The sequence below is a fragment of the Callionymus lyra genome, chromosome 12 (assembly GCF_982586985.1).
Source record: "Callionymus lyra chromosome 12, fCalLyr1.hap1.1, whole genome shotgun sequence".
In the NCBI taxonomy this organism is placed as follows: domain Eukaryota; kingdom Metazoa; phylum Chordata; class Actinopteri; order Syngnathiformes; family Callionymidae; genus Callionymus; species Callionymus lyra.
Window position 1 is genome coordinate 3,123,605 of NC_141829.1, and position 13,588 is coordinate 3,137,192.

At 37.1% G+C, this 13,588-nt stretch overlaps 1 protein-coding gene and 1 long non-coding RNA gene across 4 annotated transcripts in view; one reads left to right on the forward strand and one right to left on the reverse strand.

Annotated features, from left to right (window-relative positions):
- Positions 1–13,588, forward strand: part of cps1 (carbamoyl-phosphate synthase 1, mitochondrial) — a 97,584-nt gene that overhangs the window by 30,474 nt on the left and 53,522 nt on the right. For all 3 annotated transcript variants that reach the window (XR_015713146.1, XR_015713145.1, XM_087803446.1), the window contains 9 exons: positions 430–640; positions 702–900; positions 989–1,165; positions 2,042–2,160; positions 7,037–7,178; positions 9,401–9,466; positions 9,947–10,010; positions 10,074–10,255; positions 12,687–12,881. Coding sequence is in view for 1 of the 3 variants with exons in the window: in XM_087803446.1 (XP_087659572.1) it covers positions 430–640; positions 702–900; positions 989–1,165; positions 2,042–2,160; positions 7,037–7,178; positions 9,401–9,466; positions 9,947–10,010; positions 10,074–10,255; positions 12,687–12,881 (1,355 nt within the window). In the remaining 2 variants the exon portion in view is untranslated. The remainder of the gene's footprint in view (positions 1–429; positions 641–701; positions 901–988; positions 1,166–2,041; positions 2,161–7,036; positions 7,179–9,400; positions 9,467–9,946; positions 10,011–10,073; positions 10,256–12,686; positions 12,882–13,588) is intronic.
- Positions 11,403–12,690, reverse strand: LOC148068004 (uncharacterized). The gene is made up of 2 exons (XR_015713147.1): positions 12,362–12,690; positions 11,403–12,300 (listed from the first exon to the last, which is right to left on the reverse strand). It is a non-coding gene; the product is annotated as an uncharacterized LOC148068004 (long non-coding RNA).

Below are 13,588 nucleotides of genomic sequence, written 5' to 3' on the forward strand. Positions count from 1 at the left end.
ATAAACAAATAAATGAGTAAACAAATAAGTAAATAAATAAATGACAAAATTAGTAAATAAACAAATAAATGAGTAAACAAATAAGTAAATAAATAAATGATTAAACACATAGAGAAGATGAATAAATAAATACGATGGGAGGATAAAAATCTATTCCAACCAAACTACTATAATTATATAATTACTTTACAGTCAAATTCTTAGGATATTAATAGATTTTTGTTTTGATTAATACATTTGTGCCTTTTCTTTATTTACTTTGAGACTCATTTTCAGGAGGAATGTAATAAATGTACTAAAACTAAAGTGACGAGAGTTTCTAACAAACCATAGAAAGACTTCATAAAAGTAATCGTTGTTATTTTTCAGTTTAATTTCATTGTGTTTTATTTTTATGTCGAGTTGAAAAATCTCCTGGTTCTTCTCCAGGCGACTCCATCGTGGTGGCGCCGAGTCAGACTCTGTCCAACGAGGAGTACCACATGCTCCGCGAGACCGCCATCAAGGTGGTCCGGCACCTCGGCATCGTGGGCGAGTGCAACATCCAGTACGCGCTGCACCCGGCCTCCCTGGAGTACTGCATCATCGAGGTCAACGCCCGCCTTTCCAGGAGCTCCGCGCTCGCCTCCAAAGCCACCGGGTGAGAGAGCGACATGATGGTCCTCATGATGGTCCTCATCCTAACATCTCTGCTCCTCCAGGTACCCCCTGGCGTTCGTGGCGGCCAAGCTGGCCCTGGGGATCCCCCTCCCCGAGATCAAGAACGCCGTGTCGGAGAAGACCACGGCCTGCTTCGAGCCCAGCCTGGACTACATCGTCACCAAGATCCCGCGCTGGGACCTGGACCGCTTCCAGGGCATGTCCCGGGAGATCGGCAGCGCCATGAAGAGCGTGGGCGAGGTGGGTGGAGCGGGTCGGGTCGGGTCGGGTCGGGTCGGGTCGGGTCGGGTCGGGTCGGGTCGGTCCGGCTCACTGTGCCGTGTCTCAGGTGATGGCGGTCGGACGCACCTTCGAGGAGAGCATGCAGAAGGCCCTCAGGATGTGTCATCCCTCCGTGGACGGCTTCGTGCCGCGGCTGCCGCTCAAGAAAGAATGGTCGCTCACGCAGGACCTGGTGCAGGATCTGGTCGTGCCGTCCAGCACACGCGTGTTCTCCATCGCCAAGGTGAGCCGACAACACGCCACACGCTCCGATACACCAGTGACATATTAAGAATTAAATTGTTGTTTATTGAGTAATTAAATTGAAAAATAATTCCACATTTTCAAATGAAATGACATGTTTTTGCAAATAGTCTGAAATTGTAATTAAAATACTTGTTTTTTTGTTGTAAATGAAATATTACACGATCACGTGACTGATGAAAGTTTGGTTAAATTATTATAACGTATGGAACAACATATGACATATTAATATTTAGAAAAAAAAGTGAAGTTTTGGAATTAAATGTCGAACTGTTTTTTAATAATTGAATAAAAAAATATTATTTTTTGTACACAAATTAAATCAAATGTTTTATTGTTTTCTTTTTTATTTAGACTTAATATAGAATATATAATAATTATTGCGTAAAAAAAGTCTATATTGAAAGATTTAAAAAAGGAAAAATGTGATTAAAAAGGAATCAAATAGATATGTTTTTACAAATGGTTTAATATTCCATCTCTACTAATAAAATGAGTGAATTTAGAAATTATTATTTTTTTAATTTTTGCTCTTTTAAATTCAAGATCAACATGTATAACATTTTCACTATGATTAAGTTTAGTTAAAAAAAAAAAACAAAGAAAATTAATTTTTGAGGTTTTGAAAATATATAATTTAACTGCATAAAAATCTTTTGAATTCAATTGTTCCCCCAAAAAATGTCAACATTTTCCATGTAAAATGAATGTTGTGTCATTGAAATACTATAATAAACATATACTTATATATACTCTAATCTACAAGTAAATATACAAGTAAATATCAAAACGATGATATGTTGAGATCTGATGATTCTGGTGCCAACAATGTTTGTGGTCCATGTTTGTGGTCCAGGCTCTTCACGGGGGGGTGAGTGTGGATCAGATCCATCATCTGACAGCCATAGATAAATGGTTCCTCCACAAACTCCGGGGGATCACAGAGCTGGAGAAACACCTGACCAACTACAAGAGGTGAAGTTTTGTTCTTCTTGTGTTTTGAAGCTAAAGTTTTGTTCTTCTCATGCGTTGAAGCTGAAGTTTTGTTCTTCTCGTGCGTTGAAGCTGAAGTTTTGTTCTTCTCTTGTGTTGAAGCTGAAGTTTTGTTCTTCTCTTGTGTTGAAGCTAAAGTTTTGTTCTTCTCTTGTGTTGAAGCTAAAGTTTTGTTCTTCTCGTGTGTTGAAGCTGAAGTTTTGTCCTTCTCTTGGGTTGAAGCTGAAGATTTGTTCTTCTCTTGTGTTGAAGCTAAAGTTTTGTTCTTCTCTTGTGTTGAAGCTAACGTTTTGTTCTTCTCGTGTGTTGAAGCTGAAGTTTTGTTCTTCTCTTGTGTTGAAGCTGAAGATTTGTTCTTCTCTTGTGTTGAAGCTGAAGTTTTGTTCTTCTCTTGCGTTGAAGCTGAAGTTTTGTTCTTGTCTTGTGTTGAAGCTAAAGTTTTGTTCTTCTCTTGTGTTGAAGCTAAAGTTTTGTTCTTCTCTTGTGTTGAAGCTAACGTTTTGTTCTTCTCGTGTGTTGAAGCTGAAGTTTTGTTCTTCTCTTGTGTTGAAGCTGAAGATTTGTTCTTCTCTTGTGTTGAAGCTGAAGTTTTGTTCTTCTCTTGCGTTGAAGCTGAAGTTTTGTTCTTCTCTTGTGTTGAAGCTAAAGTTTTGTTCTTCTCTTGTGTTGAAGCTAAAGTTTTGTTCTTCTCTTGTGTTGAAGCTAACGTTTTGTTCTTCTCGTGTGTTGAAGCTGAAGTTTTGTTCTTCTCTTGTGTTGAAGCTGAAGTTTTGTTCTTCTTGTGTTTTGAAGCTGAAGTTTTGTTCTTCTCATGCGTTGAAGCTGAAGTTTTGTTCTTCTCATGCGTTGAAGCTGAAGTTTAGTTCTTCTCTTGTGTTGAAGCTGAAGTTTTGTTCTTCTTGTGTTTTGAAGCTGAAGTTTTGTTCTTCTCATGCGTTGAAGCTGAAGTTTAGTTCTACTCTTGTGTTGAAGCTGAAGTTTAGTTCTTCTCTTGTGTTGAAGCTGAAGTTTTGTTCTTCTCATGCGTTGAAGCTAAAGTTTTGTTCTTCTCTTGTGTTGAAGCTGAAGTTTTGTTCTTCTCATGCGTTGAAGCTAAAGTTTTGTTCTACTCGTGTATTGAAGCTAAAGTTTTGTTCTTCTCGTGTGTTGAAGCTGAAGTTTTGTTCTTCTCTTGTGTTGAAGCTGAAGTTTTGTTCTTCTCGTGTGTTGAAGCTTAAGTTTTGTTCTTCTCGTGTTTAGATGCTGAAGTTTTGTTCTTCTCTTGTGTTGAAGCTAAAGTTTTGTTCTTCTCTTGTGTTGAAGCTAAAGTTTTGTTCTACTCGTGTGTTGAAGATAAAGTTTTGTTCTTCTCGTGTGTTGAAGCTGAAGTTTTGTTCTTCTCTTGTGTTGAAGCTGAAGTTTTGTTCTTCTCGTGTGTTGAAGCTTAAGTTTTGTTCTTCTCGTGTTTAGATGCTGAAGTTTTGTTCTTCTCTTGTGTTGAAGCTTAAGTTTTGTTCTTCTCTTGTGTTGAAGCTAAAGTTTTGTTCTTCTCGTGTGTTGAAGCTGAAGTTTTGTTCTTCTCTTGTGTTGAAGCTGAAGTTTTGTTCTTCTCATGCGTTGAAGCTGAAGTTTTGTTCTTCTCTTGTGTTGAAGCTAAAGTTTTGTTCTTCTCTTGTGTTGAAGCTAAAGTTTTGTTCTTCTCGTGTGTTGAAGCTGAAGTTTTGTTCTTCTCTTGTGTTGAAGCTAAAGTTTTGTTCTTCACGTGTGTTGAAGCTGAAGTTTTGTTCTACTCTTGTGTTGAAGATGAAGTTTTGTTCTACTCTTGTGTTGAAGCTAAAGTTTTGTTCTACTCTTGTGTTGAAGCTAAAGTTTTGTTCTTCTCGTGTGTTGAAGCTGAAGTTCTGTTCTACTCTTGTGTTGAAGCTGAAGTTTTGTTCTACTCTTGTGTTGAAGCTAAAGTTTTGTTCTACTCTTGTGTTGAAGCTGAAGTTTTGTTCTACTCTTGTGTTGAAGCTGAAGTTTTGTTCTACTCTTGTGTTGAAGCTGAAGTTTTCTGTCGTCTCTTGTGTTGAAGATGAAGTTTTGTTCTACTCGTGCGTTGAAGCTAAAGTTTTGTTCGTCTCTTGTGTTGAAGATGAAGTTTTGTTCTACTCGTGCGTTGAAGCTAAAGTTTTGTTCTACTCGTGCGTTGAAGCTAAAGTTTTGTTCTACTCGTGCGTTGAAGCTAAAGTTTTGTTCTACTCGTGCGTTGAAGCTAAAGATTTGTTCTACTCGTGCGTTGAAGCTAAAGTTTTGTTCTTCTCTTGTGTTGAAGCTGAAGTTTAGTTCTACTCGTGCGTTGAAGCATTTGTTAAACATTTTTTAAATGTATTTCTACCATTGAATGTTCAGTCGCCAGTGATTTACTTGATTAACCTTTAACTCAAAGCACAAACAAACTCTCTCTGGTCTCGACGCCTGGAATCAAACATGAGTCACGACTGCATCACCTGCTGATCTCACTCTCTGCTCAATATTTCATCAGCGTCTGGCAGAGCTGAGCCAGAACCTGCTGCTGCTGAGCGTGTCCAGGTGTTTGAGGAAGTTCTGCCTCCTTCTGCACATGTGGCTGGTTCTGGTTCTGAACTGGTCCAAGTCAAGGGTTTTACAAATGTATTTAATAAATTATATTGTTTATCAACATTTATATGAACTTCTTTATTCAAAATCATGCCCTGGATAGTATTTTAAGTTTGAATTCTTTATAGTTTAGTTTAATTTTATATTCTATTATATATATTTATATTATTTAATACAACTAATAGTTTTAATTCAATGATTTATCATTTTGGCTCAACTCTATCGTCAAAATATATTTTAATCTGGATGATATTGTGACGGAAGCTCAGCTACGACACTGTCGTGTTTTGGTAACAAATGACCAATTATTCTATTTATTATCTGGATTTATGTCTAAAAATATATTCTTCATCACTTGTGTTATTGATCATATTTAAACTGGTTAGTTTATCATATTTAAACTGGTTAGTTTATCATATTTAAACTGGTTAGTTTATCATATTTAAACTGGTTAGTTTATCATATTTAAACTGGTTAGTTTATCATATTTAAACTGGTTAGTTTATCATATTTAAACTGGTTAGTGTATCATATTTAATCATCATTCATTTAAAACAAAACTTGACCACATATACAATTGATTATGAAAATATTGTTTTAATGTTTAAGCCATAAAAATGTATTATTTTAAATGATATATATTTATTTGGATGTCATACTAGTTAGCTTAGCTCGTCCACAACAGTGTTAGCTGCATCATTCTGAAGTTTTAATTTAAAACAAAACTTGATCACATATAAAAATGATAATGTAAATATTGTGTAGCTGTATAAATGTATTATTTTAAAGGGCACATGTGTAATAAATATTTATAACATTTATTTCTATATTATATTTGTTAGCTTAGCTCGTCGACAACAGTGTTAGCTGCATCATTCTGAGGTGAAGTTTTAGAAAAGACATAAAAACACGTATAAAAAGGATATTGTTATTAAGGATTTATGCTTAAGGTAAGAAAATGTGTTATTTAACAGGTGACATGTGTCTTAAATAAGATTTATTTTAAACTAATTATTACAATTGTTAGCTTAGCGCGTCAACAACGGTGTTCGCTGCATCATTATGAGGACAAGTTTAAATTTAAAACCAACTTGAGCAAATATAAAATTAATTATGTAAGTGATGTTTTAATGTTTAAGCTTTAAAAATGTATTCTTTTAAAGGGCACATGTGTAATAAATACATTTAACATATTTATTTCTATGCTATATTTGTTAGCTTAGCTCGTCGACAACAGTGTTAGCTGCATCATTATGAAGTGAAGTTTTGATATTAAATAACCCTCATATTTCATGGTATATTTTAAAATATAATATAAAGAATAATGTTAATATGGTTTAATCCTTAAGGTATGAAAATATATTCTCTTACAGGTCAGATGTGTCTTGAAAGTTATGCTAGCTTAGCTCGTCAACAACAGTGTTAGCTGCATCATTCCGAGGAAAGTTTTGATATTAAATAACCTTTATATTTTCATGGTATATTTTAGTATATAATATAAAGAATAATGTTAATATGGTTTAATCCTTAAGGTATGCAAATATATTCTCTTACAGGTCAGATGTGTCTAGAAAGTTATGCTAGCTTAGCTAGTTAACAACTGTAGCTACACGTGTGTCTCATGTTATGAACGTCACGATCAATAATGTTCCCTAAATGTTTTTTTTTAGAGTCAGAGTTTGTTCGAGGAAGACATGTTTTCTTAAGTGTTGATTGTTATTCATCCTTTGTTTTGAACATCTTGTTTTTCGACTCGTCCGAACCTTCTGTGTCTCTCATGAAACATTGATCCGATCAATATTCTCCGCAGACGCCGATTCTTCCAGAGTTTAGCAAACAAAAAAAAAAATCTTAAAGAAATAGAAGCAATTTGTTTTTACATTTGGCCTCAAATTGCCTCTGTTTGTGTGACTATTCTGGGTGGAACCCCACGGGCCCTCATTAAAGCTCTATTGACTGGATGTGTTTTAAATGGCTGCACTTGCCAGGCGGCGGCTCAGGAACCTCGGCGGCGTGTTTGTCGACGTGTTATCGATCGCCGCGAGCTCGCTTTCCTGTCCCGACTTAATCCCTCGTCGAGCCGTCCTGCTCTGAGCCGAACTTCAACGTGAAGACGCCACCGGAAGAACAGGCCGCCAGCGTGTGTGTGTGTGTGTGTGTGTGTGTGTGTGTGTGTGTGTGTGTGTGTGTGTGTTTAACGCTTGTCGCTGATGTTCATTTGCATTATTTAAACCTTACTTAAAGTTGCGTCTCTTCACAGCGTCTCGGTTCCCAAAGAGCTGCTGCTCAAAGCAAAGCAAGACGGTTTCTCCGACAGGCAGGTCGGGCAGATCCTGGGCTACGAGGAGGCGGCGGCTCGAGAGCTCAGACACTCCCACGGCATTAGACCCTGGGTCAAACAGGTGAGTCTTGTTGATTCATGATCGGAGATTTAACCAATCCTGTTTGTGCTGCATTATTATAGATAAACCTATTATCTCTACAAGTGCTGTGTCTCAAATCGCATACTAGCGTACTAAAAGTTAAAGTTAAGTTAAGTTAAGCGAAATTTTGTGCACCATGCACACTAAATTGGCGTACTAACACGCCCACAAAACTGAGCATGGTTCAATGGACACTAACCACACTAAACAGCTCCATCTTAGTGACGTTTTAAACGGAAGTTACGTCATATATAAATGCATATATATTCATATACTTACAGGTGTATTTTCAGCAGCAGTAGGAGGATAAACACGTCTTTGCTGCTGATACCAACTTAAATATCTCGCGAATATTTAGATTCTCATATTTTTTCTTTATTTCTTTTTCCAAAGTTGCAATACGTGCTGCCAGCAGGTGGCGATAGCGTTCAAACAGCTGGTTGAAACATCGTTAAATAGTAGTAGAAGAAGAAGCTGTCATGTGATTTCCGTTTAGTGTGTAGCAGCAGAGTTTGATTTGAAACAAACTATCTGTGGAGAATTAGTTACTAGTTAGTACGTACACTATCCTGATGCATACTTACTTCTAGTATACTAAGAGAAGTATGTTTGAGACATACTATCTGTGGAGGATTAGTTACTAGTTAGTACGTACACTATCCTGATGCATACTTACTTCTAGTATACTAAGAGAAGTATGTTTGAGACATACTATCTGTGGAGGATTAGTTACTAGTTAGTACGTACACTATCCTGATGCATACTAACTTCAAGTATACTAAGAGTAGTATGTTTGAGACATACTATCTGTGGAGGATTAGTTACCAGTTAGTACGTACACTATCCTGATGATACTAACTTCAAGTATACTAAGAGTAGTATGTTTGAGACATACTATCTGTGGAGGATTAGTTACTAGTTAGTACGTACACTATCCTGATGCATACTAACTTCAAGTATACTAAGAGTAGTATGTTTGAGACATACTATCTGTGGAGGATTAGTTACTAGTTAGTACGTACACTATCCTGATGATACTAACTTCTAGTATACTAAGAGAAGTATGTTTGAGACATACTATCTGTGGAGGATTAGTTACTAGTTAGTACGTACACTATCCTGATGATACTTACTTCTAGTATAATAAGAGAAGTATGTTTGAGACATACTATCTGTGGAGGATTAGTTACTAGTTAGTACGTACACTATCCTGATGATACTAACTTCTAGTATACTAAGAGAAGTATGTTTGAGACATACTATCTGTGGAGGATTAGTTACTAGTTAGTACGTACACTATCCTGATGATACTAACTTCTAGTATACTAAGAGAAGTATGTTTGAGACATACTATCTGTGGAGGATTAGTTACTAGTTAGTACGTACACTATCCTGATGATACTAACTTCTAGTATACTAAGAGAAGTATGTTTGAGACATACTATCTGTGGAGGATTAGTTACTAGTTAGTACGTACACTATCCTGATGATACTAACTTCTAGTATACTATATTTAACATTTTAAACTTGTTTTTTCTAATAATTTAATTAAATAATTGATGTATCGAAATGTTGTATTTGTTCTTGTGTAATAATCAAATTAAATCAGTAAAAATGTTTCAAAATGAATGACATTTTTTAAGACATAGTTTAATATTCTAATTCCAATAATCAATGATCGTCTAAATTCAATACTTCATGGTCACATGACTGATCACATGATTAGCTACAGGTTTGATCCAGTGGCTCTGAGCTCTGTTGGTTTGGTCTGGTTATTTAACAACATTTATATTGCATTTAAAAAGACTACAAATCGAATATATTGAGTTATTGATATTAGAAACTCATTTTTTTAATAATTGAAAGCAAAAGATTTAATATTTTCAAATAGTTCATTTTTCAACTTTTCAAAATGATGAATTTTTAATTTCAACTACTCTGTAAAATTAATGAAATAATTTCATGAAATGAGTCGAAAAAGAATCCGAGGCATAAATAAATATGTATTTTCAAAGGGCTTTTGTGTGTTTTTCATTTCTCACTAATAATAGGAAGTTATTATGTTGTTTTTGTACAAGTAAAAGTAGTTTTTCTTCCTCTTGTTCTTCCTTTTCAACATGTGACTGATATCTGTTGATATAGTTTCTTGTGTTGTTGTCGTTGTGGATAAAAACATCTTAACATCTGATCCTGTCGTACAGATCGACACTTTAGCTGCAGAATATCCTGCGATGACCAACTACCTGTACTGCACGTACCACGGACAGGTGAGTAGTATTTGAAGTACTTCTTTTGTGATCACATGAATAATCTTATTTTGATTTTGAAGTACAATTTACCACAAGAGACTCATTATAAATATATTAAAAATCATCTAAACTGGTCTAGAAAGGCGCTATATAAATAGAGATTATTATTATTATTATTATTATTATTATTATTATTATTATTATTATTATTATTATTATTATTATTATAATGTTGTTGTTTTTTTTTTTTAATTCTTTTTTTTAGACTTTATTAATCTCTGATCTCCTTCAGGAAATAAGGTTCTAGTTCACAGCAGACGATAGAAGGTCCAGAAGTTTCATAAGAGTTTATTTGAATAAGAAGAAAATTAAAAACAAGATAAAAATGGGTAAAAACGACTCAAAACAAAGGAATCTTACTTTTTAAAAATGTAAAATAAAAAGCTTTAGTTATGAGAAAATTCAATAAAACATTAATATTGTGACGATCATCTTCAGGAGCACGACCTGGAGTTCACGGACCAGGGCATCATGGTTCTGGGCTGCGGGCCGTACCACATCGGTGAGTTGACCTTCGAACCCTTGCGTCAGTTGAAACGCTCCACCTTCCCTCTCCGGCCACCAGGGAGCAGCGTGGAGTTCGACTGGTGTGCGGTGTCCAGCATCCGAGCGCTGAGGCAGATGGGCCGCAGGACGGTGGTCGTCAACCACAACCCGGAGACGGTCAGCACCGACTTCGACGAGTGCGACCGGCTGTACTTCGAGGAGCTGACGCTGGAGCGCATCCTGGACATCACGCAACAGGAGGTCAGACACGGACGTCTGGGTCACGACCAGAGAAACACTTTCGTTCTTACTTATTAAACATCAACTCCTTGTTAGACCATCAGTTTATTCAACCAAATTTAGATTTATTTTAATTTACTTTTTTCAGCAACAAAGCGTTTAATAATTTAAAATTTCTATATTGAAAGTTTGAATAATAATTATGATTTAATTAAAAAAAATATGTTACAAAATGAATTAAGGTTTGATATTTTCATTTCAATTATTCAAAAATAAATGTTAATAAATCTAATAAATAATAAATAAAATAAATCGAATATTTTTTAATTCGTAGCCTTTTAAATTCCATATAATACATGTTTGTTAATTATATTTTAAGTCATTGGAATTATAATTATTTAATTTGTTTTCTTTTTTACAAACACAGAGTTATATTCTTTTAATTATTATAAAACAAATACACATTTAATATTGTTCTTCTTTCTTTTATTGATTATAAAAGACTAGGAGTAAAAAAAAATGTTAAATAAAATGTTTTTATATAATATTCAGGTTTTTTATCTAAATTAAATGTTAAACTTTTTTTTAAAATAAAAAACAGTCCATCCTGTCAATATAAAGATTATTTAACTAAACTATTAAGGTAAGGTAAGGTAAGGTAAAACTTTATTGATCCCTCAGGGATTCTAATAAATGCTAATTTAATAATAATTTAATAATTAATTTAATAATTTAATAATGATTCTAATAAATAATAAATGCTTAAAAAAAAAATAATTCATAAATGAAATTCAAGGTTTGAACATTTAAACTGTTAAATCTTTAAATATTCTAATGTCAGTGAAAAACTTGTGCACGAGATAATAATTTATTTAAACTCACTTTGTGTCGGAGATACTTTACATTCTCTGCAGCAGGTGGAGCTTTGTTGTTTACAAAAGTGCAGCGAGCATCGATCCGTGTGTGTGTGTGTGTGTGTGTGTGTGTGTGTGTGTGTGTGTGTGTGTGTGTGTGTGTGTGTGTGTGTGTGTGTGTGTGTGTGTGTGCGCGTGTGCGTGTGCGTGTGCGTGTGCGTGTGCGTGTGCGTGTGCGTGCGCGTGCGCGTGCGCGTGCGCGTGCGCGTGCGTGCGCGTGCGTGCGCGTGCGTGCGCGTGCGTGCGTGTGCGTGCGTGTGTGTGCGTGTGTGTGCGTGTGTGTGTGTGTGTGTGTGTGTGCGTGTGTGTGTGTGTGATAAAGATGGAATGTGAGTGGAGATAAACTCTGGACAGGAGCAGCAGAGAGCGGACGATGAATAATGAAGAGATGCAACCCTGGCATCGTCATGGCAACACAACTCCTCCAGGAGCCGCTTGACTGGGAAAAAAAAAGGGGCAGAAACTGTTAATAAAAGGAGGTTCACACACTTCCTGGAGACACACACACACACACACACACACTTCCTCGTCGCTCTGAAACACACACACACACACACACACACACACACACACACACTTCCTGGAGACACACACACACACTTCCTCGTCGCTCTGAAACACACACACACACACATCCTCATCCCTCAGACACACACACACTTCCTTGTCGCTCCGAAACACACACACACACACACACACACACACACACACACACACTTCCTCGTCGCTCTGAAACACACACACACACACACACTTCCTCGTCCCTCTGAAACACACACACACACACTTCCTTGTCGCTCTGAAACACACACACTTCCTCGTCCCTCTGAAACACACACACACACACTTCCTCGTCCCTCTGAAACACACACACACACACTTCCTCGTCGCTCCGAAAAACACACACACACACACTTCCTCGACCCTCAGACACACACACTTCCTCGTCGCTCCGAAACACACACACACACACACACACACACACACACACTTCCTCGTCCCTCAGACACACACACACACTTCCTCGTCCCTCAGACACACACACACTTCCTCGTCGCTCCGAAAAACACACACACACACACTTCCTCGTCCCTCTGAAACACACACACACACACTTCCTCGTCCCTCAGACACACACACACTTCCTCGTCGCTCCGAAAAACACACACACACACACTTCCTCGTCCCTCAGACACAGACACTTCCTCGTCACTCCGAAACACACACACACACACACACACACACACACACACACACACACACACACTTCCTCGTCGCTCTGAAACACACACACACACACACACACACACACACACACACACACACACACACACACACACACACACACACACACACACATAAAGTGCAGCCGAGGAGCAACTGTGATGAACTGCTGTGGTTGGTGTGCAGAGTTATCTAAAGTGTCTGCAGGTTCCGAGTGTAAATCTCAGTGTGTGTGTGGCAGGAGGTCCAGGACCCCACGGAGCGTCTTCTTCATCCTCCTATGATGTCCTCTCACGTCTGCTCCTCCGTCTCAGGGCTGCTCGGGGAGCATCGTGTCGGTCGGAGGTCAGATCCCCAACAACCTGGCGGTCCCGCTGCACCTCAGCGGAGTCCAGATCCTCGGGACGTCGCCGGTGCAGATCGACCGAGCCGAGGAACGCTCCGTCTTCTCCGGGATCCTGGACGACCTCGGCGTGGCCCAGGCCCCGTGGAGGGCCCTCAGCTCGCTGGTGAGGCCACACATTAATAATGGATAACCATGATTCCACAACTTTAGCTCCACAAACATAAACACAGCATTTAGAAAAAGAGCACAAATGTCTCTGAGGGTCAAAATAAACTGAGCGTCGAACACACTTTTGATCAAGAACTTGGATATTGATCTTCTGGGTCGTGGAATGAAAACCTTTTCCATCTAATAAATGGTAAAGAAATGTAAACATTCTGGAGTTACAGGGTTAAAAAAAAAGGTCAAATGCCACTGGGAACAAATCAAATACTGCAATAAGACCATGTAAATAATAATAAACATGTAATAAACGCTTTATTTCAAGTTATTTGATCAAGTATTTTAAGGGACAAGAAGAAAAAATTAGAAGGAAAGAAAAGATGCATATTTTAACAAGTTGTTTTTATTATTAAACTAGTAATAAATACTAAAAACAAATATCAATGCTAAACAAGATGTTTGATCTCATATATATATTATAAAACATATTTATTACTAATAAAAACGACTCCACCTCAGACATTAATCCTCAAGTACATGAATTCATCTTTACAACATTCCAGACATGAAGCATTCATGTATTTCAAAACACTCCAACATAGAATGTCATAAATCGTATATAACGACATGTAACTCTGACAATAAAGTTTCTGACTCTACTTCTATAGATAGATAAACATCTATGAAACTCAAACACACACAAAGATA